General features: G+C 47.0%; 1 protein-coding gene across 4 annotated transcripts in view; it reads left to right on the top strand.

Moving 5' to 3' along the window:
* Positions 1-9,111: 9,111 nt before the first annotated feature.
* ZCCHC7 (zinc finger CCHC-type containing 7) overlaps positions 9,112-24,680 on the top strand; it is a 168,430-nt gene continuing 152,861 nt past the window's right edge. For 2 of the 4 annotated variants that reach the window (XM_043514563.1, XM_043514562.1), the window contains exons 1-2: positions 9,112-9,804; positions 22,665-23,376. In XM_043514563.1, coding sequence (XP_043370498.1) covers positions 9,532-9,804; positions 22,665-23,376 — 985 coding nt within the window. In that variant the 5' untranslated portion in view covers positions 9,112-9,531. Of the gene's footprint in view, positions 9,809-13,473; positions 13,771-22,664; positions 23,377-24,680 lie in introns of those variants that run through there. The other 2 variants (XM_038403014.2, XM_043514564.1) reach the window with 2 other exon arrangements.

The following is a 24,680-nucleotide window of genomic DNA, read 5'->3' as shown; positions in this document are numbered from 1 at the left end:
ATATTTTTGTCCATAAATCCTCCAAACACATGGGTCATCTTTCATATTAAAAGTGAATTGTTTTCAATACTATGTCATTCATATGTTAATGGCCAAGTCTCAAAAGTATATATTTGTATTGCAGTGGCATTCATGAGCCCAGGTCATGGACCAGGACCCCATTGTGCTAGCTGCTGACAAACACGGGGGGGGGGGGAGGGGAAGGGGGGAGACAGTCCCACCTGCAAAGATCTGAGAATCTAAGCAATAAAAATAAACCTAAATAACCATTTGTGGTTGGTTGATATTGACTAGCTAGGTCCATTTGGCCTATACTGAGAGAGAGAGAGAGTGTGTGTGTAAAAAAGCCTCTTTAGACAAATTGAGATGTTTTTCTCCAAGAAAAGCCTTTCAAAAACAAAGCTGCATCAAGTGAAAAAAACAAAAAACCTAGTCCCTGCCGAGTACAGTTTTCCTGGAACTCATTCAGGCAGAATGTTATGAGTTGAGAACTGTCTGTTTTATTCACACATTTTAAAAAAAGTATATTTCCAATGTTATGACAAGGCATACTCTCAAGAAAAAGGGAAAAGGCATGTATATGGAAGTCTATAACTAATTAAAGAATTATTTGTAACCTGGATGAAAACTGTTTACTCTTCCCATCACCTTGTAAATTTAAGAACTACAAATCAATAAATAATATAAAAGGTAGTTAAACTCTTTAACAAGTCTGGAAGGGTATCAGAGCATCATTGAGAATGTCTAAGAATTACCTTGTTTGCTGCCTCTGAAATGTAAGCCAAAACTGAAGGCATCCTTTACTACTCACCTTGCCTTTGGTATCAAGAAGTGTCTCCATACAAATATTTTGTTAATATTTGTTAGTATTAATCTTTAATGAGTTACATAGAAAAATATTTGAGGTACAGACACAAATACAGTGGGGAAAAGACACTCATTAGTTTGAGGAAGTTCAAGATATACAGTGAAATTCTTGAACAAGTAATTATATCTAAATTAAAGATAAAAATATCTATATGTGAAATAGCAGTTCACAGGCAAAGTTGTTAAGATCGCAAGTTCTCAACAGTGTCCTGTGCTTGTTGTGTGCCTCCAGAATGGGAGAGTTTAATTCTCAACACTCAAATGTTACTAAATGAGGAAATATGGCAGCACATTCTCTGCACAAGAATAATAGAAATGTAGGGCTGCACGGGAACTCAAGAAGTCATCTAGTCTAAACCCATATGCTGAGGCAGGACCAACTAAACCTAGACAATCACTGACAAATATTTAACTTATTCTTAAAAACCTCCAATGTTGCAGATTCCACAAACTCCCTTGGAAGCATGCCAGAGTTTAACTATCCTTATAGGAAAAACTTTCTAAATAGTGTCTAACCTAAATATCCCTTGCTGCAGCTTAAGCCAATTACATCTTGTCCTACCTTCAGAGGACAAGGAGCACAATTGATCACAATCCTCTTTATGCAAATCGGAAATGCATCCGATGAAGTGAGCTCTAGCTCACGAAAGCTTATGCTCTAATAAATTTGTTAGTCTCTAAGGTGCCACAAGTACTCCTTTTCTTTTTGCGAATACAGACTAACACGGCTGCTACTCTGAAACCTGGAATATCTCTGTGTTTATAATAAAAAGTTCTCATGCACAAAGGCCTGCAAGTGCCTACAAATAAAACTAAACCAATATTCAACATTGAGTGTTGTGTGACAAGCAACTTTTACTTTTGATCTTTTAACAGATAAAAATACCTTTCCAGAGATAAGTGTATCTAGGCAAATAGTCCTCACTGTAGTATCTGAGCAGTTCATAATCATTAATGGGTTTTATCTTCCGAATTTCCCTGGGAAGTAGAGAAGTAGTATCTCTATATTACAGACGAGGAACTGAGACACAGGGTAAGTTATGTGACTTGCTCAAAATCACACAAGGAATTTGTGGTTGAGCCAGGAATTGAAACCAGGTGTCCGGGGCCTCAGTCCAATGCTGTAGCCACAAGCCAACCCTTCCTACGCTGTGACAGTAATTAATCATAGAAATCAGAAACAGGTCATCCTGCGCACACAGGAAAGACTATGGCAGCAGATCACAGGAGCCAGGAAACTTTGTTCTCATGGAGTTTCCCAGTGATTTTGCCCTCAGGCGGGAAGGCTTTTGGAGTATATGGAAAGGGCACAGCCTCCCAAGCTGGTGATCCTGGTGACATCCAGAGAAAAGGTGTCCTAGACCAGTCAGTCCCATGCACCAGCTTCTTTGCTTCCCTCTCTTTTTGCACCACGCCTGCAAGGAGCTGCTTGCCATTGCCTGTTTCTCCACAATGAAGGGAGGCTCCATGGGAGATAATGGTGTTCAAACAACAATAATTCCCAATCTCCGAGGACATCTGTAGGGCCTGCAAGGGGCAATGCCATGGAAAGTGGCCAGTCCCTGCCTTCAAATACTTCTTGCGCCCTCCCTACACCCCACCAAAAAATTCTACAGAGCTCTCATCCTGTGCAGTTCTAGCTTCCACAGGATCTGAAGGAGAGTTTGTGGCTCCCTGGCAGGAACGGCTGAATCAGAGCGCTCTCTATCCATAGACGAGAAGTGGATAATCCCAGAGAGAAAAGACTTGTCTTTCCTCTTCCAGTGCAATAACACATTCACTCTTTGCCCCCTGTAACTTCAAAAGAGATTCATTGAACTAGAGTAACACATTGCATCTCTCATTAAAAAACTAATCAGAATAATATATTAATTAACTAGCAAGGCTATATCTATATTACAAATTACTTCAGTATAATTTATGTCTCTCATAAATTCATGAGGGAATGAATTCATGAGGGAACTCATCAGGGACATGAATAATCCACATCTCTGAGGGATGTAATACCAACCTAAGCACTTCTGTGGACAGTGCTATGTCAGCGGGAGAGCTTCTCCTGTCAACATAACTAGTGCCTCTCATGAAGGCAGGAGTTACTAAACCAATGGCTTAGAGTGTCTTCACCAGAAGTGCTACAGTGGCGCTGTAGCGTTGACATAGCCCAAGTCACTGTACAGTGGAGGCAAGAAGTGTCAGATCACCTGGTGAAACTATAGCAACAAGTTTAGTCAAAAAAGCTAAATAGGAGAGATGGGGTTGAGAATCAAGGCACGGTCCACAAAGACACTCAGGTCTGTAAGGGAGAGTGTAAGAGAGAAATGTGAAGTAGAAAAGGATAACAACACATTTTTTTAAATGACACCTCAGAGGTAATCGGAATCCCCCACAGTTATGGGAAAAAAATAGAACTGCAGGATTTATTTTATTGCAATGGCATGTGGACACATCACAGATAAAACAGACATTGTGTAAATCAGGCTTCAAAAGAGGCAGAAGAAGACATCGTGTCTCAAGAGAGCAAACCAAAAACTATCAGCAAAAGTGCCTCAACTGATCTAGTGTTGAGCAGAGAAGTGATGAGGTATCTGTGTAATGAAAGATTTTGCTTTTAGCTGTTTTGAAAAACCTTACAGCACCTTGATAGAGACCACCAGAGAAAAGCTGGGGGAAAAAAAGTGGGGGGGAGGTTAAATATCATAAAAATGTCACCTCTCCCATTGATATAAGTAAGGTGGTGACAGTATCGGGACACTTTGATTTGCATAAAATAGCAGTTAGTTTTAAGATTAAGGCTTTAGATAAATAATAATTAGTGATCATTTAAAGTTAGAAATCCATAATGGTGGACACAATAATCCTCTATAAAAGACCCAGGGTTAGAGCATGGCAAGTTCCAGCAACTCATAGGGAGGAGCTTAGCTATCTAAAAATAGGTATGACATAATAGGAAGGATCTAGAAATATGCTAATTACAGGAAGCCGATTGGCTGAGCCAGGCTAATAAATTATGTTAATGAACTGACCTTGCAGGAGCAACCAGTATATAAGACCAACAGCTCGCAGGCTTGGTGAAGATCAGAAACCTCAAGAAGCAGCAAGAACCGCAGCAGCTGACACAACTGCAGCAGCATCTTAAGAAGATTCTGGAAAGCAGCTACCTGCAGAAGCAACAGTAGGATCTTCTAGAGAGCAACAGCTGAAGAACCCAGTAGCTGTGGAAGCCTCCAAGGCGGCGGGAAGCGAGGCTTCTGAGGAAGACGGTAGTAACAGTCCCAACCATCACTGCAGCCGGAACGGCAACCTGACAGCGCCTCCTTCCTTTTGTGATGGAGCAGAAAGACCTTTACGGACGGTATCGGAGGGCTGTGGGAAAAGCAGAAGCTGTGATTTTTGTCTCCTAGTAAAAAGGAATGATTGGGTGTGCCTGTCAATAAAGCTGGATGCCTGTGTCTGAGCGAGCTCCACCCCACTCATCACTGCTCACAGGGTGTTAGTGTTAAGCAAACGATTTCATTACATCTGTAACAATGTAATAGTCTCTTTTACGTGTGCGTAAAGGTCATGCACGCTACATTAGATCAAATAACAGCATCGGATTATAACATTAACACTAAGACCTTTGTGTATGCAGGGTCTCTATATGCCTATTACTGTGCAACAGCTATATGGTCTGTGTATCCTGTATATTCTGTGGGGTTTTTTTGTATTATTTTGTTTTGCCGCTTTATTATACAACTCTTTAAATGTAATTCTATTGTGTTTTACATTTTCTTTCTTTGATACATTGTGACTATTTACTTCTTCTAAATAAATATTTTGTTTTTGAAGAATTACTGCCTGTGTGTTCGTCCTTGAGCAGAAGGCGGGATCAGTGTCCTTCCTAGCACAATTAGCTTGCTCTGGGGAGCTCTCTGCGGGTCGGAGACAAGCCCCCTGGTAACACCCTGGCAATTCCTCTATGGCGGACCACTATCTTATTACCCCTTTGCATAAAGCAAATTGCATAGTCTTAGGTAAACCATCATTGGAGTGCCTGACATCTAAATCTTAGGGTAACATCTGAATCTCAAACTACATGAGGGGAATGGTTTGTGGAATCCTTTTGACAGAGGTGGATTAAAATATATTGGTGCCGGGTACAAAGAACTTTTGCCCCTCCTCTCCCCCCCCACATACCACTCACCATGGAACCTCACCCTCCTGCTCCTCCTCTCCCCCGAGGTCCCACTCCCAGCCAGGCCAGAAGTTGGAGACTGGCCATGGTAAGAGCCAACGAGGGGGCCTGGGCTGCTGTGGGAAGCCCTAGACCTTCCATCTGCCCTGGGACACAAGCCAGGGGCTGTTCTCAGGTCCCCCGGTCCCCCACCCAGGGCAGGTGGAGGGTCCAGGACTCACCACAGCAGCCCAGGCTCCTTGGGCATCTCTTACTGTGGCCCAGCTTTAACTTCTAGCCTGGCTGGGGGCAGGGCCCCAGGGGAAGAGGAGGAACGGGGGCAGGACCACAGTTCAGGCACCAGTGGGGGAACCCCACTTCTATCAAGGTTCTGGTGCTCCTGAAGGGGCCCCCAAATTGGCTGGGAGAATAAAGAGGTTAGAAGTGGGGGAGCCCAGGGTAACCTATGAAATGAAGGAACATGAGAACCCTGCTACAGATCTTTAGAGATTAAGGGTGGGTGAACTATAGTGCCAAAACAAGAAAGTCTGGCTTTGTTGCTCCTTTTTGATATATAAAGAGCAAAGGCAGAATCATTGTGCTTCTTTAGCATTACCTATATCAGACCCTCTCTTCCACCTCTTTACCAGATCGTTGGAGGACACAAATGGAGTCTCAGTATCCCCTCCACCCATAGTTGAAGATGGAGGAACAGCTGTAGCTCGTAGCCTCCTGTGACAACTCTGTTCAGGTCCTAAAGAGATCTTGACAGGGTCCTCCACCCCAGAGAAGAGCACTGAGGACTTGCTTTTTCTTCTGCTTGTTGTTACATTAGAAATATCTTTGAAAAGAAAGAAACCCAAACATTTTCAAACTTATATGTATAAATCCTAAAGAGCCAATAAAAGGCAACACCTACTTTTTTGTGTGTACCAGCCCTATTTATAGCACATCTCTGGCACTGAACCAGAAGCAAGTGAAACCAATGCAGCACCTGGAACAAGGGTGGGAAGGACTGCAATGGCATGGAACATGAGTGTGGTGTGATGACAAGAGTGAAGATGGAAGCCTGCATTGAGGAAGAATGGGAGCACCTGTATGAGGATACGGCTGAAGATGCAATCCTCAAACCTGCAGGGCACTATAGTCTGCAATAGGTGAATCTTCTAATTGGCTTTTCCCTCCTATGCTCCCAGTGAAGCTAGCTGTTAACAGGTGCTATTCACATACCCTCACCATGCTTTATCAGGATCACAAGTTCACAGACTCATGGGAAAGAGAAAGGCCTTAGTGCTGACTTCTACCAAGCTTCCTTAGACAAAGACAATTAACCTCAAAGCAGCTACACAAATTCTACAAGGCAGGAAGCTAGAGGAGAATAAATATTATCACAAGAATACTTCAACTACAAGCGGGAAAAAGGATTAGATTACTGACAGAATTGCTTGACCACACTTTGGTTCATTGTGAAATATATTCAAGAGACTAAATGTCAGTTTGGTTTATTGTTAAAACCTAAGACTAATATAGTACTGGAAAAAGATCCAATATGATACCAATCTCCAGGAGGTCATCTTGTGCAGGGTTGTCACATTCACCTTATGCAGAAGGTGTGCTCCCAATTTTACACCACTCAATACCATCTTTGTATAACCCCACCAGTTTACAGGTAAAGGATGCTACGTACATCCTCTGAAACTAGATATAACCAATCAGCTTTCTACCTTGTTCTTCTGGTACCATTCTGTATCCCTTATTTCTTTGTTCCGAATACATGGAGTCCAGGTACTAAGGACCATGAAGGCACCTTCTAGTTTCGTACCATGATAGAACATTCATGTACTTGTACTTTTCCTTTGGGATATTCCAGTATTAGCCTATGAGAGTAACTCCCTACCTCTTGCTATGTCCCAATCTTGAGTTTTCCTATCTACTTAAGCCAAAGCTTACTTCAACTGATGCAGGGGGGGCCAACCTGAGCCTGAGAAGAAGCCAGAATTTACCAATGTTCATTGCCAAAGAGCCACAGTAATATGTCAGCAGACCCCAAGCAGCTCCCACTACCCATTCCCAGTGTCTCACCCACCAGCAGCCCCACCAGTCAGCGCCTCCCGCTCCTTCCCCACACCTCCTGATCAGCAGTTTTGTGGCATGCAGGAGGCTCTGGGGAGGAGGAGTGACGGCACGGCAGGCTCAGGGGAGGGGGCGGGAAGGGGTGGAGTGGGGGCAGGGCCTGTGGCAGAGCCAGGGGTTGAGCAGTAAGCACCCCTTGGCCCATTGGAAAGTTGGCGCCTGTAGCTCCAGCCCTGGAGTCGGTGCCTATACAAGGAGCCGCATATTAACTTCTGAAGAGCCGCATGTGGCTCCGGAGCCACAGGTTAGCCACCCCTGAGCTAATGCATGGTGTTTTGGGAAACTTGACATGGGTGAAAAGAATTGTGAGCAGAGAATAATACATTCAGTTAACATAACTTCCCAACCCTTATATAATACTATGTCTTGCATATGTATTGACTAACAAGATTCTAGACATGAAGTGGCTGACAATCTGCCAATGTACCAGCTATTACCATCAGCACTGTGGTCATAATTATCGAGGGTCAGCCATACAGAAGGGAAAAAAGACTTTTAAATGAATCCAGGGAGAAGATTGGCTCTCTGTTCCTTGAAGACATCCAGAATGCTGCTGACAGAATCATCTCCCTTTTCCCATTTCATAAGTCAGTGACAGTGAAAGACACCAATAGCAGCAATTTCAGGCTCCAGGCATCAGCTCCATCACAACAGTGAAATGGCCAACTGCAGAATGAGCTGTGCTGAGAACAAGTAAGCCGCACATAAAGGCCAGCCTCATGTAAACAGCACTACTGACTGTTACACCCTTACTACCAGGGCTGCAATGTGGGTGTGAGGGGTCCTCCCCAGGATCTGCCCACTAAGCATCAAGACGAGATACCTCTGACAATAGGGTGGGCAGATGTTCAGAGTATGATCAAGTGGGCTTTTCTAGGCATCATAGCTTAGCTCCCCTTTAACAGAGTTTGGATACCCCATAAGCAGGGCCAGACTAAGGCACAGGCATGGGACCCTGGCTCCCAGTTATGTGATTATCAGAATCTCAGCTTTCATTTAACAAAAAGGAAAGTTTCTAGTCCTCATGGATGCAAAGAAAAGTATGAACACACACGCAATGCAGCAATAATTGCCTGAGTCTGCCAACAGCCTTCATCCAAGGGAGTCATTGGAGTCTGAGAGGAAGGGCACCCTGCTGCTGCTCCCACCACTGCCACTGGTCCATAAGGGGGAGGGAGGGCCTCCCAGTCTCTCCAGGTAGCCAGGAAGGAAATGGAAACACCCCCAATCCCCTAGAGCAGAGGGCCCCCCATGCAGAACACTGGTTGCCAGCCTTGCACTATGGGATCAGAGAAGTGGCCTTCACTGAAGCAATACCCATTTGTGGCAAGAAAGAGAGCCACACCCTACAGCAGACTGTGGAGCTGTTGGTAATATGCTCATCCCTCTCCTTCAGGCTGTGATCAGCAGGGTGATAATGTCATTGTCTTTAGGTCGTGGTATTAGCAATCTGCAGAGATGCACAGGGCAGTTCCCTCTCAAAGCTATCATTCCAGGCTCCGCAGACTCGTGCAAATATTGCACTTTCAATTAGGCTGGGATCAGTCCCCTCCCCCGTCGGGACTCTTGGTCCTGGCTCTCTGTAGATGGGGTCAGTCCCCTCCTCTGATGCTATAGATCTTTACAGACTCAGGCAGCGTCACTCTGGGTCAGTCCACTCTCTTGGGGCCATTGGTCCAGGCTCTCTGCAGACTCAGGCAGGGTCGCTGCGTTGGTCGCTCTTGGGCCAGTCCCTCTCTCACAGGGCTATTGGTGCAGGCTCTCTGCAGACAAAAACAGCATTGCTATGTCAGTCGCTACGGGGCCAGTCCCACGTACTTGGAATACCCCACCCACTCCCTCTTCCTGCTTTCTGCAGACTCAGGCGGCGTCACTGTGTCGGTCACTCTGGGCTAGGGCCCCATTACTCGGGCAGACTGCGAAGGCTCTCTGCAGACTCAGGCAGCATTGCTGCGTCGGTCACTTTTGCAGGCTGAGGCCGTGTTGCTGCACCAGTCGCTCTAGGGTCAGCCTCCCTGGCGCTATGGGGCAAGGCTCTCTGCAGGCGCAGGCAGCGTCGCTGGATAGGTTAGGCAGAGGTCAGGCTGCCTCGGGGGCCACTGGGGCGGGCTCTGGTAGTGGAGCATCACTGTGGGCTCAGCCGCTATGGGTCCAGGAGCTCGGCGCGCCTCACTCGGGGTCGGCCCCCAGGGCTATGGGTCTCGGGCAGGGTCGCTGAGACCAAGCGGTTCCCACCGCCCCGCGCATGACAACCCCGCGTACGCGGCCAGCCCCCGGCAACGCTCGGAAGGGCCGGTCTCGCGCCACGCCCCGAACGGTTCCCGCCTCCATTCCCGCCCCTCTGAGCGCCACGGTCACGTCAGAAGCCCCATGGATTCATGGGACATGTAGTTTTTTGGCGGTTCGGCGCAGCCCAGGCTCCGTCTGCTTGCCGGGGGAAGCGGCCTGGCCCTGCGCTGGGACCGCGCCTCGCTAGCAGCGCGCGGCGCCAGGGGAAACACGGAGCTCGCGCCCGCAACACGCGCGTTCAGCAGCCCTCCCCTCCGCAGGAAGCGCCGGCGCAATGGGCGGGGCCTCGGGGGCGTCCCTGGCGCGTGTTCCGGTCGCGGGGTTCCCTGGTTGGTGCTTCCTGGTGCAGGAGCCGGCAACGAGTCTGTGAGTGAGCGGGGCCGCCGGCGGGCGGGCAGCTGCACCCTTCCTCAGAGCCCCCCTGGCCAGAGCCCGTCCCCTCCCCCCCTCTTCCCTGCCCCCTACCTGGCCAGAGCCCCTCTTCCCTGCCCCTTCCCTGGCCAGAGCCCCTCCCCTCCCCCCCGCCCCCTCCTCTTCCGTACCCCCTTCCTGGCCAGAGCCCCTCCCCCCCATCCCGTCCTCTTCCATGCCCCCTACCTGGCCAGAGCCCCTCCCCTCCCCCCCTCTTCCCTGGCCAGAGCCCCTCCCCTCCCCCCCGCCCCCTCCTCTTCCGTACCCCCTACCTGGCCAGAGCCCCTCCCCTCCCCCCCTCTTCCCTGGCCAGAGCCCCTCCCCTCCCCCCGCCCCGTCCTCTTCCGTACCCCCTACCTGGCCAGAGCCCCTCCCCCCCATCCCGTCCTCTTCCATGCCCCCTACCTGGCCAGAGCCCTCCCCTCCCCCCCTCTTCCCTGCCCCCTACCTGGCCAGAGCCCCTTCCCCCTGCCCCGTCCTCTTCCGTGCCCCCTACCTGGCCAGAGCCCCCCTTCCCTGGCCAGAGCCCCTCCCCCCCGCCCCGTCCTCTTCCATGCCCCCTACCTGGCCAGAGCCCCTCCCCTCTTCCCTGCCCCTTCCCTGGCCAGAGCCCCTCCACTCCCCCCCGCCCCGTCCTCTTCCGTACCCCCTACCTGGCCAGAGCCCCTCCCCTCCCCCCCTCTTCCCTGGCCAGAGCCCCTCCCCTCCCCCCCGCCCCGTCCTCTTCCGTACCCCCTACCTGGCCAGAGCCCCTCCCCCCCATCCCGTCCTCTTCCGTACCCCCTACCTGGCCAGAGCCCCTCCCCTCCCCCCCTCTTCCCTGGCCAGAGCCCCTCCCCTCCCCCCCGCCCCGTCCTCTTCCGTACCCCCTACCTGGCCAGAGCCCCTCCCCCCATCCCGTCCTCTTCCGTACCCCCTACCTGGCCAGAGCCCCTCCCCCCCATCCCGTCCTCTTCCGTACCCCCTACCTGGCCAGAGCCCCTCCCCTCCCCCCCTCTTCCCTGCCCCTTCCCTGGCCAGAGCCCCTCCCCTCCCCGCCCCATCCTCTTTCGTACCCCCTACCTGGCCAGAGCCCCTCCCCTCCCCCCCGCCCCGTCCTCTTCCGTACCCCCTACCTGGCCAGAGCCCCTCCCCCCCCCCCGTCCTCTTCCGTACCCCCTACCTGGCCAGAGCCCCTCCCCCCCCATCCTCTTCCATGCCCCTTCCCTGGCCAGAGCCCCTCCCCCCCGCCCCGTCCTCTTCCGTACCCCCTTCCTGGCCAGAGCCCCTCCCCCCCGCCCCGTCCTCTTCCATACCCCCTACCTGGCCAGAGCCCCTCCCCCCGCCCCGTCCTCTTCCGTACCCCCTACCTGGCCAGAGCCCCTCCCCCCCGTCCTCTTCCATGCCCCTTCCCTGGCCAGAGCCCCTCCCCCCCGTCCTCTTCCATGCCCCTTCCCTGGCCAGAGCCCCTCCCCCCCCCGCCCCATCCTCTTCCGTACCCCCTACCTGGCCAGAGCCCCTCCCCCCCGCCCCATCCTCTTCCGTAACCCCTACCTGGCCAGAGCCCCTCCCCCCCATCCCGTCCTCTTCCGTGCCCCTTCCCTGGCCAGAGCCCGTCCCCCCCCCCGTCCTCTTCCATGCCCCTTCCCTGGCCAGAGCCCCTCCCCCCCCGCCCCGTCCTCTTCTGTACTCCCTACCTGGCCAGAGCCCCTCCCCCCCGCCCCGTCCTCTTCCGTAACCCCTTCCTGGCCAGAGCCCCTCCCCCCCGCCCCATCCTCTTCCGTGCCCCCTACCTGGCCAGAGCCCCTCCCCCCCGCCCCGTCCTCTTCCGTGCCCCCTACCTGGCCAGAGCCCCTCCCCCCCACCCCGTCCTCTTCCATACCCCTTCCCTGGCCAGAGCCCCCCTTGCCCGGCCAGAGCGCCTCCCCTCGAATGCCTCCATCCCCCTTCTCTTCCATGCCCCCTCCCCCGCCAAGCATCCCTCCCCCCCACCCCGCCCTCTTCCATACTCCCTACCTGTCCAGAGCCCCCCCTTCCCTGGCCACAGCCCCTCCCCCCCGTCCTCTTCCATACCCCCTACCTGGCCCGAGCCCCTCCCCCCCATCCTGTCCTCTTCCATACCCCCTACCTGGCCAGAGCCCCCCTTCCCTGGCCAGAGCCCCTCCCCCCATCCCGTCCTCTTCCATACCCCCTACCTGGCCAGAGCCCCTCCCCTCCATCCCGTCCTCTTCCATACCCCTTCCCTGGCCAAAGCCCCCCTTGCCCGGCCAGAGCGCCTCCCCTCGAATGCCTCCATCCCCCTTCTCTTCCATGCCCCCTCCCCTGCCAAGAATCCCTCCCCTTCACCCCGCCCTCTTCCATACTCCCTACCTGTCCAGAGCCCCCCTTCCCTGGCCACAGCCCCTCCCCCCCATCCTCTTCCATACCCCCTACCTGTCCAGAGCGCCTCTCCCCTGAATGCCCCCCGTCCTCTTCCATACCACTTCCCTGGCCAGAGCCCCCCTTCCCTGGCCAGAGCGCCTCTCCCCTGAATGCCCCCCGTCCTCTTCCATACCACTTCCCTGGCCAGAGCCCCCCTTCCCTGGCCAGAGCCCCTCCCCCTGAATACCCCCCACGCCGTCCTCTTCAATACCCCCTACCTGTCCAGATCCCCCCTTGCCCAGCCAGAGCGCCTCCCCTCGAATGCCCCCATCCCCCTTCTCTTCCATGTCCCCTCCCCTGTCGAGCATCCCCCCCACCCCGTCCTCTTCCATATCCTCTACCTGTCCAGAGCCCCCCTTCCCCAGCCAGAGCCCCTCCCCCCGAACACCCACCCCGTCCTCTTCCATACCCCCTACCTGTCCAGAGCCATCTCCGCCCCTTCTCTTCCATGCCCCCTCCGTGGCCAGAGTCCCCCCCCCCCCGTCCTGTTCCATACCCCTTACCTGTCCAGAGCCACCTCCACCACCTGCCAGGCCAGAGCCCCTCACCCCCTGAATGCACCCCCCCCAAGTCCCTTCTCTTCCATGCTCTCTCTTTGGCCAGAGCCTCTTCCCCCTCCCCAATGCCCCCACCTCATCCAGCCCCTTCTCTTCCATACTCCGTCCCCTGCCCAAGCTTCCCCCCTCCAAGTTCCCCACCCACTCCCCTTGTCCCTGCCCGGCCAGAGCCCCTGACTGTCCAGCCCCTTCTCTTCCATACCCCCTGTCCAGAGCCACCTCCGCCCTTTGCCCGGTCAGAGGCTCCCCCACAGCCTTTTCTCCTCCGTGCCCCCTGCCTGGCCCAGCTCCTTCCCCAACCCCGAGCTTTCCCTCTCTACCTAGCCAGAACCTCGCCTATCTCTGTGTTCCCTGTACACTCCGCCCGGCCAGTGCCTCCCCCGATGTCCCATGTCTACCCTTGCGTTCCATCCCCCCTGTTTCCAGAGGCCCTTGCCACTCTTCCACAGCATGCTCTGGTCCTTGCCCAGAGCCTCCTGCCTGGCCCCAAGCTCCATGGTCCTAAAGCCCCCTTTCTCCAGAGCCTCTTCACCCCCTTAGCCCTCCTGTTTCCCAGAGTCCAAATACCCCTTTTCTCAGACTCCCCTACCCATAGCTGCTTTTTCACCACATACATGCTATCTCAGTCCCTGGAGACCCCCCCACTTCCAGTACATGTCCTCTGCATCAGTGCCCTTTCCCCACCTCATCACATCCTGCCCAGAGTCACCTCCCTACCGCCTACCCCTTTTCTCTTCTCCCTTCCCCAGTCCCAAACTGCCCACATATGACATGGTTTCCATATGATGCTGGCTCCCAAATTTTGACCCTTTTACACCTAACTAGTATAAAATAGCGTATTGCAGCTGGCCTTGATAGTGCGGTCCCAGCATGCAGTACTCCCTCTTGATCCAAGTAGTGTCTACTTAGACCAAGATGGTACATCTCATGTTGGCACCTATTGTCTTTATTTAAGCTGAGGTGGGCCAAGCTCTGCTGTATTGTGCCATAAAAGCTTTTAGTAGTGCTAAATGCCTTAAATTTTAGAGCTGCGTGGTATTAAAAAAAAAAAAGTTCTTGTCTTCTGTGTTATTGTATAAATGTCTAGTTCTTCAATTGCTATATGAGTGCCAAACCTGTAAATCCCTAGACAGTTCAGGAAAAGAGTGAGTAGTGGGTCCCTGGCAGTTTCATCTTTAGAACTTTGTATTTTATGGGAAAATTCAGAAGGAGGCACTTAGCATAGACAGTTGGGTTATCACCTTTCCTCTCCTTCCCCATTCACTGTCCTAAAAACCTCCATCTTTATGATCTTCTACACTGGAATAATGTTGGGTTATTTATAAGTTCATCATATGGACTGTTGGCAGAGAGCTGTGCATAGGTCTTCAGGTAAAATTCATCCTTGATGTAAAGGGACAACTCAGCTGATTTCAATGGAATTGCCCCATTCTGTGATCATGGTGAGAAAAAGTGTTTTTCCCCAAAGTGAAAAAACTTTCAAAATAAAGCTTCTTGAGTCTTGTATAATAAAATGAAACCTGTACTAAGAACTAGCTCTGAAAGATAACATCCCTAAGAGATCATTGTAAAGAATCCCTGAAGTTTTTAATGCTTTATAAGAACATAAGAATGCCCACACTAGGTCGGACCAGTGGTCCATGTGGCTCAGAATCCTGCCATCTGAGAGTGGCTGATGCCAGATGCTACAGAGGGAACGAACAGAACAGGGCAATTATATCCCCTGTCGTCCAGTAGCAGCTTTTGAAAATTGGAGGTTTAGGGATACCTGGAGGATGAGGGTGTGTCCCTGACCATCTTGGGTAATAGCCATTGGTGGATCTATCCTCCATGAACTTATTTAATTCTTTTTTGAACCCAGTTATATTTTTGTTCCTCACAACATACCCTGGCAATGAGTTTCACAGGTTGATTGTACGTTGTATGAAGGAAATACTTCCTTTTGTTTGTTTTAAACCTGCTATCTATTAATTTCATTGGGTGACCCCTGGTTCTTTTGTTATATGAAGAGGCAAATAACGCTTCCTTAGTCACTTTCTCCACACCAGTCATGATTTCACAGACCTCTCTCATATCCCCCCTTAGTCATCTGTTTTCTAAATTGAACAGTCCCAATCTTTTTGATCTCTCCTCACATGGAATCTGTTCCATCCCCCTCATCATTTTTGTTGCCCTTCTCTGTTCTTTTTCCACTTCTAATATATCTTTTTTGAGATGGGGCAACCAGAACCACATGCATTATTCAAGGTGTGGGTGTACCATTGATTTATATGGTGGCATTATGATATTTTCTCTCTTCTTATCTATCCCTTTTTAAAAGGTTTCTAACACTTAACTTTTTGACTACCTCTGCTCATTGAGTGGATGTTTTCAGAGAACTAGCCACAAGGACTCCAAGATCTCTTTCTTGACTGGTAACAGTTTATTTAGAAACCATCATTTTGTGTGTATAATGGGAATTATGTTTTCCAATGTGCATTAATTTGTATTTACCAATCCTGCATTTCATCTGCCATTTTGTTGAGATTCCTTTGTAACTCTTCATAGTCTTCTTTGGTCTTAACTATCTTGAGTAATATTGTATCATCTGCAAACTTTGCCACCTTTTCCGCCCTCTTTTCCAGATCATTTATGAATATGTTGAACAGCACAGGTCTCAGTACAGATCCTTGGAGGACCCCGCTATTTATTTTTTTCCATTGTGAAAACTGACCATTTATTCTTATAATTTATTTCTTGTCTTTTAACCAGTTACTGATTCATGAGAGGACCTTCCCTCTTATCCCATCACTTTGCTTAAAAGCCTTTGGTGTGAGACTTGTCAAATGCTTTCTGCAAGTCCAAATACATTCTATCCACTGGATCATCCTCGACCACATGATAGTTGATCTCCTCAAAGAATTGTAATAGATTGGTGAGGCATGAGTTCCCTTTATAAAAGCCATGTTGACTCTTCCCCAACATATTGTGCTCATCTCTGTGTCTGATGATTCTGTTTAAGACACCATTTCTGTCTCAGACTCAATTTTTTCTTGTTTAAAGCAGTTTTCACTCTACCTGAAAACTATTTCTCTCCATTTGAACAAACTACAAGCATGCTAGAAAACTAACATTACAAGAAAGAGCACTTAGTCTCTCCTTTTGCTTCTTATTTGTTTGGATAGGCTGCTCTGTAGCAATGCAAGCTATCCTTCCTTTGCCTCTGCAGTAATCATAACGGCAAGGCCACTTTATCCATTAGTGTTAACTTCATGGTGCCCTCCATCTACTTCTGTGCTACTTGAAAGTGGGATAAAAGACGCTTAGATACATCCTATGTCAGCTCTGGTGCAGGATGGATTAAAATGATTTCAATTTAAATAAAACGTGTTTCAATTTAAATAGATTTGTTTAAAGATTAATTTAAGTTTACAGCCATCTATCTGAACTTCTGTTAGAATAATTTAAAATGTTAAAAACACCAGTTCAGTAAGTTAAATAGACATTATGCATTGGACATCTTCAGTTATCATAGTAGTATTATTCATGATACATGAACTGTGTAGTGCTTTAGCCTATTTAATTAAATATAGATAAAATGGAATAGAGATTTTCTAGTCTGGACTCTTAAGTGTTACAGGTATTATCCAATCTCAAATGATTTAAATCTGAACAAGCAAGTGGGGATTGAATAGGTTTTGGCAGTTCTCTAAGACCATTGATTTTTCTAGAACAGAATATCTTCATTTGCTGCTTTGTTTTGTTTTGTTTTGTTTTGTATTGTTTTGTTTTGGTTTTTTTTCATACATGGGAAAAAGATTAGCTTTTCTCCTTTCTTTTGTGAATACTCCATTAAACAATACAACACATCTTTATTTTGTAGAACTTCTTTAATACAGCCTTTGTCCTAAAACAGATTAGAGTTAAGTATCACCACTACAGAGATTACATAAAAGTACAGGAAGAGAAAAATGAAAACGTATAGATAGAGCCTGAAATATTTACCAGAGACCCCTGTCATTGCAGGGCCTTCTGACCGCAGTAGGGTTCTGCTGCTCTTTTCTTCCTCAGTATCCTGGCTTCTGCTGGAGCTTTATCCCTTCTCATTCTCTGTTTTTTCTATAGCCTCTTTCCCATCCTGGATTAGCTCAAATGCCTTTGATGCTAATATTCTTAGCAGCAACCAGCAGTTAAGTATCATGTCAATTTTGCTCTTCAGTTTTATTGCTGTCCATCTGGTATTAAGTAGCATCAGAGAAACTGACTAGATTTGTCAATTCTGTTGGCTGCTGCTTTGTGAAGATTTGAGCTGTAGCGGGTGCACTGGAGGTGACTACAGACTCAGGGAAAAAACACTCCATAGGTCCACGTTTGAAAGGCTGTCTTTGCAGCTACAGGAGATAGAGTGTTAAAAAAGATGTTTCCAAATTATATTTGAAATAAGCTGGAGAGTTATTTAAGCAAGAGTTGTCTTCCAGATGGCAAGAGCAGTAGAGGAAAAGGCCATCGTACCATCTGTGTGCTATATGTTGGGGGTATCAGGAGGACAGTACTAGATTAGCAGAGGAATTGTGGGGAGAGCAAAGGACATAATAGAGACACAGAGTATGTGAAGTTGGTTCAAGCAAGTCCATGAACAGTTTTTAATATAAGGGGTACTGTTCTTCCCAATGCAGGATGGTGGTGGCGGCAAGGGATAGCATATGCCAGGCCACCCAATTGGCTGTTGTGCACAACATCCTCTAGCATGCATAAATGCTGTTTTCTGAATGTTCCAGACAGTACCTTCTCAACTGTGGTCAATGAAGGAGCTTTCTGCAAGAGAATGTGTTTTACTAGCCATTATTCCAGAGCTTCATTTGGTATGACTGTTGGGTATTCTTTCTCCATCCTGTTTGGGAGGGATAGTTCAGTGGTTTGAGTATTGGTCTGCTAAACCCAGGGTTGTGAGCCCGCATCCTTGAGGGGACCATTTAGGGATCTGGGGCAAAAATTGGGGATTGGTCCTGCAGGTGGTTGGACTAGATGACCTCCTGAGGTCCCTTCCAACCCTGATATTCTATGATTTCAACTCTGCCTTCTAGTCAGTAACTACACCTTGCTCTTTTCTACCCACCCCCTCATCCCCTACAATGTTTGTCATTTTTCAATCACATGATGCTATTTTAAAAAAAAAAACTCTCTCCTAAGGAATTTATTTGCTAAATGGCTATACAGAAAACTGCTGTCAAATGCACAATGTAAATCAATTGAAAAAAATACAATGTTTTTTTCTCTAATCTCTTTATTTTAGAATTCTAGGGTGTTGCTTGAAACAACAGTGGTTTAAAAAAGTTCAGAGAAGCATGACTTTTTTTTTTAAACTTGGCTGTGTTCCTTTAATTGGGTTCTCATTTAGTGTCCGAGAGACACTGCCAGCCATTTTACAACCATTTTTGTTCTTTGCCTGTGGCACAAAGCAGCTTAGTCTCCTGAAGACTAAAATGCTTTAATTTAACTGAAATCATTGGGCTCAACATAGGGATATTTGTTACTGAGTTTCCCGTGATAGATTGGACTAGATAATCTAATGGTCTTGAACTCTAGGACATATTGAGGGAAGCCTTGCACCAAAAGTTGTGTCATGTTAGCTACCGCAGTTAGCTACCACATTTGGCCAAATCCCTGCACCTTCTGTATATTAGCATCAGGACCTTGACATGGATCTTGAACAGGATGAGGCGTCAGTGTGGAGTGTGACTCACCAGTGTGATGTGCTCTTATTGGTCGGTATTACCTAGGAAAATGGTGGACCAGCTGAAGCTTCTGCTTGGCTTTTTCACTCAAACCTAAGGGAGTGCTTTGTGGGTAGTCCAGCGTAAAGGTGACAAGCATCAGTCCTTATGGGTAGGCCCATATCTGAAAGGAAATATCCTCTTTAGCTGAAGTTAGAAAAGCATTTCTGGCTATTTGAATGTCAATAGAAGTTCAGTATGATTCCAGGACTTCTCTATCACAGTCTGAGTGCAGATGTTCTCAAAAGAGGATGAAGAGAAAGCTCTGTTAATTTCTGTCAAGGGCTTTCTCTTTTTCCTATCAATATAATTTCAGTCTTCCTTGGCTAGAGCTTGACCTGCCACTTTTCATCCAAGTATTTTTTCTCACTCCAGCACTAGGAAGTATGAGTAAAGTTATTGCCCATGTTTGGGGAGTATGAGATGGAGAGCTGGATGCCATCATCTTATTGGTGTTAAAGTCTGTAGTATCTCATCTCCCCAGTAATCTGACATATATGCTGAAGAAGAGAGGAGACACAATTGATCTCTATAAGACTCCCCAGTTCAAGAGCCACGGAGGAGGAGCAGTTAGTTATCTATCCTGATCCTCTGGAGTCTGATAGCAGAAAATGAATAGACGTTAATGGGGATGGGCCAAATTGCACTAATGTTGTCTAGATGAGTTAGCAGCACTTCATAATCAAGTGTCAAAGAGTCCTAATAGATCTAACATTGGATGCTTATGTTTTTGGCCATGGCTCACTGACCAGCTTCTCAATAACTTTGTCTAGAATGCAAGGGTTAAAGACACAACAATAATAGGCAAGATTATTTGAGTTGAGTGATGGCTTCTTGAACACAAGACAGAGTATTGCTTTTTAACCGTGATGGTGGGCTCGCCTTGTTGAAGGAAGTATTCTATACTTGCCTTCACAAATCACAGATTATTAGTATACGTTGGCATAAGGTTGCTTGATTGGGCAAAAACTCTGTCCAGGAAGGTGCTATGTTCCTCATCCTCTGCTCTGATTCTGTCTGTTTGGACCTGGAGAGCTTATATTGAGTTTGAGTGACTCACTGCCAAGCCCTGTGCCTCTGAAAGTAATACAAGGGCTCTTCAAGGTAGATGCTAGTTGAGTCAGAGATTGTCTGAAATCAGTGCTTGTACTTTAGCTATTACAGGTCAGCTAGTCAAGATTTTACAGATGCTGTGGCAGACATTTTTTTTACCATTTCTCACAGTTGCAGCATAGCATTGCATACATTTGTTTGGTGCTAATCCCATTTGGATGCATTTTATGTTACTGAGTGTTCTCATCTCATTCTCTCATGCTTTATCTAACATAGGTCATCAGTGAACCAAGGCAATGGGAGGAAGGTGTGTCTAATGGCCAGTGCACCAAGAGTAGTGGTCAACAGATGACTGTAGGGCCTTGCCAGACTATCATTGCACGGGTCATTTGCTAAATAGGACTCTCTGTCATGGTGTTCTTTTTGGAAACTAAATGGGTTGATGAGTCTCCTCTAGTGGACCCACCAATTCAGAGGGATCCTACACAGAATGTTGTAGTTGTCGTGGTGGAAAAGAGGTTTCATGCTAGATAGAAGTGTCATCTGTATGGGTATTAAAGTCTTCCAAATTAATATATTTTGGAGACTCTAGTACCAGGCCAGAAAGTAGCTCAACTAGCTGTGTTAAGAAATGATCAGAAATTTTTTGATGGAACTGAAATTTTTCTTAAAACTGAAATTTCGTTGGAAATGGCAGGTTTTGACAAACTTTCTAAACCCACAAAAAGTTAATTTTTTAAAATTTGTTAAAATGTCTCATCTTGACATTTTCAAAAGGAAAAGTTTCAGGTTTTTTGGTTCAAAATGACTTGTCATTTTAAAATTTAACTTAATTTATTATTAAAAAAAATTTTTAAAAAGGTCAAACCAAACCAAAATGTTTCGAAATTATCAAAACAAAACGTTTTGCTTCACCGGAACCATTAAGCTGTTCACTTTGTGAAAAATTTTGAGATTTTGACTTTTGTCTCTATTGAGAATAAGAATGTTTTTCAAGTTTTGAAAAATTCTCGCAGTATGGGAATATTTCCTGCCCAGCCCTAGTGATAAGCCAAGGGCTGTGAAACACAGGATTTCTATGTTGTCCGTATCTCTGTCTTTGGACTTGCCCAGCAGATGATCACGTTAATCTTTGCCGTGAGCTCAGTAATCTTGGGATGAGGCTCAATAATAGGACTCTCTTCAAATTGTTGGTGTGTACACCATTTCAAATGGAGATTTAAATTAGAGAGGATGCAAAACCCCTTGTTCAGTGGTCATAAGCATTATTTTTTTCTACACTTAAAATCTTCAATTTGTTTGCAATTTTAGCTACTTTTACATTGTTTACTTTTGTAAAAACTTGTGTATGTAAGGTCATGTTAGGTGCTTTCCTTTTTTAGTTTGACCTTGTGTGGAATGTTACTATGGACAAAAGCTCTTTGAGACAGAGACCGTCTCTTCTTATATGTATGTACAGTACCGAACATAATGGGACCCTGAACTTGGGCGTCTTGGTACTACCATAATACCAATAGTAAATGTAGATTTGAATTTTTGATTTATGATGCATATGTATCCTTTGTGGACTTTAACATGACCAAACCACCACCTTCCACAGCCAAAAAACATTGATTAAACACCTGCAGCTGGCCAGGTCAGCTGACTTGGGCTCGGAGGGCCTGTATAATTGCAGTGTAGACATTCACGCTCAAACTGGAGCCCAGACTCTGGGACTCCGTGACTTGGGGAGGATCCTGTCTTAGAGCCTGGGCTCCCTCCCGAACCTGAATGTCTATATGGCTGTTTTACAACCTCATAGCCCAAGCCCCGTGAGCCCAAGTCAGCTGACCTACGCTGGTCCTGGGTGTTTAATTGCTGTGTGTATTTTTTAAATATTCAGAAAGGTCCATTTACTTGACTAGTTTTATTATGTCCAAGAAATGCAACATCAGGCTTTAAAGAGGAAAGGAAAATACTTTTTCCTGTATGTAATCTCAACCACTTTTTAAGTTAGGTTTCCAAAACAAATGTTAGTTTTTGTACAAATGGACAGACTGTGAAATTTGAACAGCAATTCTGCATTGAAAAATGACATTAAAAATTCTTACTCAGTAGACTTGGTGTCTCTGTGTATTCAGAGTGGCATTTTACTTTACTATATTTTAACATTTTTTACCAATGTTAGTACTGCAGAGCCAACTATGGGAGAGTGAGCTGGATTCTATTCATATTATCAGAAGAACTATAATCTAAGTTCCAGTCGCAGAATTCTTATTGTTCATGATGCATGAATCAGAAATAACTTATCTTGTTTGCTAAACATCAGAGGAAAGTTATAAATCTGAAATCTCGGGTTCTGTTCCTGGCTGTGGGTGGGAGTGAGTAGTGGTTACAAGTTTGGCACATTTGTTCTAAAATGCAGTGTTCCTGAGTAGAAGAGATATGAGACTTGGGTTCTATTCCCTGCTCTGTCATAAGTGGTCTTAGTATCTCTTTTGTAAAATGGGTGAATGGTATCTGCCTGCTTCTTGATGTGCAAATATGAGGCATTGCTCAGAAATAAAGACTGTGAAGTACTCAGAATTAATACTGGTACAGTAATTGAAAGAGCTAAGTCTAGAACTCAGGATCTTCCCTTGGCTTCCAACTGAGTCCTGAGCTCTGGTCTGGTGTCTACCATGTAGGAGGGTTACTGGGGACTAGGATAATGTTAAATGCAATTGTCATGACAGTCAAAACAGCTGAGGTTAAAATGAAAATCAAAGTGCAACCTCGACTATAGCATTTTCTATTGTGAATGTTATAATTAATGTTTCTGGTATCAGAAATCTGCTAGGTGTGATGTCGTTTTCCATGTTCATAGCTCTATGATTGTCCACGGAAATACTTACACATTTTCTGAAGATATTATGTAGTTAACTATTGTTTGCGTTAAAGAATGGTATGAATAATGTTTTAAGTATTTAAAAGGCTTCTGCTATTACAGGTGGAAAAAGTATTACATTTTCATGGAGTTTCTGGACCCATTTACTTGGCTTTACTGATAAGATGTTTTATTTTTCCTAGATACGGGTCTACTTTCTTTCCAGAATGTTCGGGGGGCATGGAGACATAGAAGCGTATGATGATGACCTTTATCGTGAGGAGTCATCCAGCGAACTAAGTGTTGACAGTGAGGTAGAATTTCATCTCTACAGCCAGGTCCATTATGCACAGAGTCTTGGAGAAGGCAATGGGCAGGAAGAGAATGAGGAGGTAGTGGACTCTGCAGAGAAGACGGAAGGTCAGAGTTCAGTTTTGATCAATACATTGGATCAGGGCAAGAACCGTATATTTTCGGACAATGATGTTGTTCAGATTTCAGATGGCCCTGAGATCATCATCTTGTCTGACACACCTGATGAAGAGAGTGTTTACAAAAGCAAAGTGAAGAAGACAGCAATCTTCCTAACACCAGCTAAACAATATAGTCAACTAGGATGCTCCACACGGAACCCTGCTAGAGCTTCTGCACCTACTACCTTGGATTCTGATGGAAAAAGTTCAAGTAAAGGGAAAAGGGCTAATGAGAAGTCTAAAACAACTTCTGCTGGTAGAGTACGCATGATCCAAGAGATTCTGGTAATAGAGGATAGTTCAAATGAGGAGGAAGAAGAGGAGAGCACAATCTCTGAAAGTGATAATGTAGAGAGCTGGATGCTGTTGGGATGTGATGCAGATGTCAGAGATGAAAATATCATTTTGAACCTTGAAGGCTGTGGAACTGCTGTCAGTGAAGGTCAGTACTTTTGTGTAGATAACACTGAATAGAGCAAAGGAACCTGATGGGAAGATCTGGTTACCATGATATTGATGTCAATATCATAAAGGGAAAGAAGTAGATGCAGTGCAAGGTGGCAAAAACCAAAAGGAGGAAATTGTAAAGTGGGATGGCAGACATAAAATGTGTCTAGCAGATAATCGTTAATAGTGTTGTGTATTATTTGAGTAGTGCCAGACATATGCATAGTGCTTTGCAGAGAAGCAAATGACTGTGTCTCTACTCCAAAGAACTGAAAGAGAGAGAGGGGGGAATTCAGAAGGAATTTAATTAGTTAAATAAAACTATTACACCTCTACCCTGATATAACGCCATCCTCGGGAGCCAAATAATCTTACCGCGTTATAGGTGAAACCACGTTATATCGAACTTGCTTTGGTCTCAAACATTTCCGTTATTAATAGTCACTTCCTGTCCCCTGACTGACCCTGACCCATCCAACCCCCCCCACTCCTTGTCCCCTGACTACTCCCTCCAGAGAACCCCTGCCCCAACCACACCTCCCAAAACCCCACCGCCTATCTAAGCCCCCTGCTCCTTCTCCACTGACCGCTCCCTCCAGAGACCCCCCATTTCTAATCACCCCCAGAATCCCACCCCCTACCGAACCCACCTGATTGCCTGACCCCTATCCACGCCCCTGACCCCTAACTGGCCCCCTGGGACTCCCACACCCTATCCAATGCCCCCATCCTCTGACCGCCCCGCCCTCAGAACCTCCGAACCATTCAACCCCTCCCCCCCGCTCCCTGTCCCCTGACTCCCCCCCCCGAGACTCTCTGCCCCAACCCCTCAGCCCCAGCCCGGCACCCTTAACACACTGCTCAGAGGAGTATGTTGGAACCTGATGCACTGATCCACCGGAGCGCGCAGCCCCGCTCCCCAGATCTCTGCTTTACCACGTTATATCCGAATTTGTATTATATCGGGTTGCGTTATATCGGGGTGGAGGTGTATATTGGGGGGAAAAAAGATAAACCAATATTTGGGAAGCAAGAATAGAAATAAGAAAGGTATACAATGGTTAATTATTGTGATCAAAGCAAATAAGTAGGTAGTGAAAATATAGCAATGTCAAGAGAAATTTGAGAATAAGCAAAATTGGAGGAAGAAATCACAAAACTAAGACTACTGAAAAATACAGTAGGAGAAGGTTATAATCCCTGTGGTCTGTGTAAATAATTCAGTTATACTGAGACTTTGCTGTTTTCTAAAATTTACTATCCACAATATACAAATCCTGCATGAAATAGTACAGTGAT

This window comes from Dermochelys coriacea, chromosome 5 (assembly GCF_009764565.3).
Source record: "Dermochelys coriacea isolate rDerCor1 chromosome 5, rDerCor1.pri.v4, whole genome shotgun sequence".
Lineage (NCBI taxonomy): Eukaryota > Metazoa > Chordata > Testudines > Dermochelyidae > Dermochelys > Dermochelys coriacea.
The sequence above is the reverse complement of the archived record's forward strand: the minus strand, read 5'-3'. Positions and strand labels throughout refer to the sequence as shown.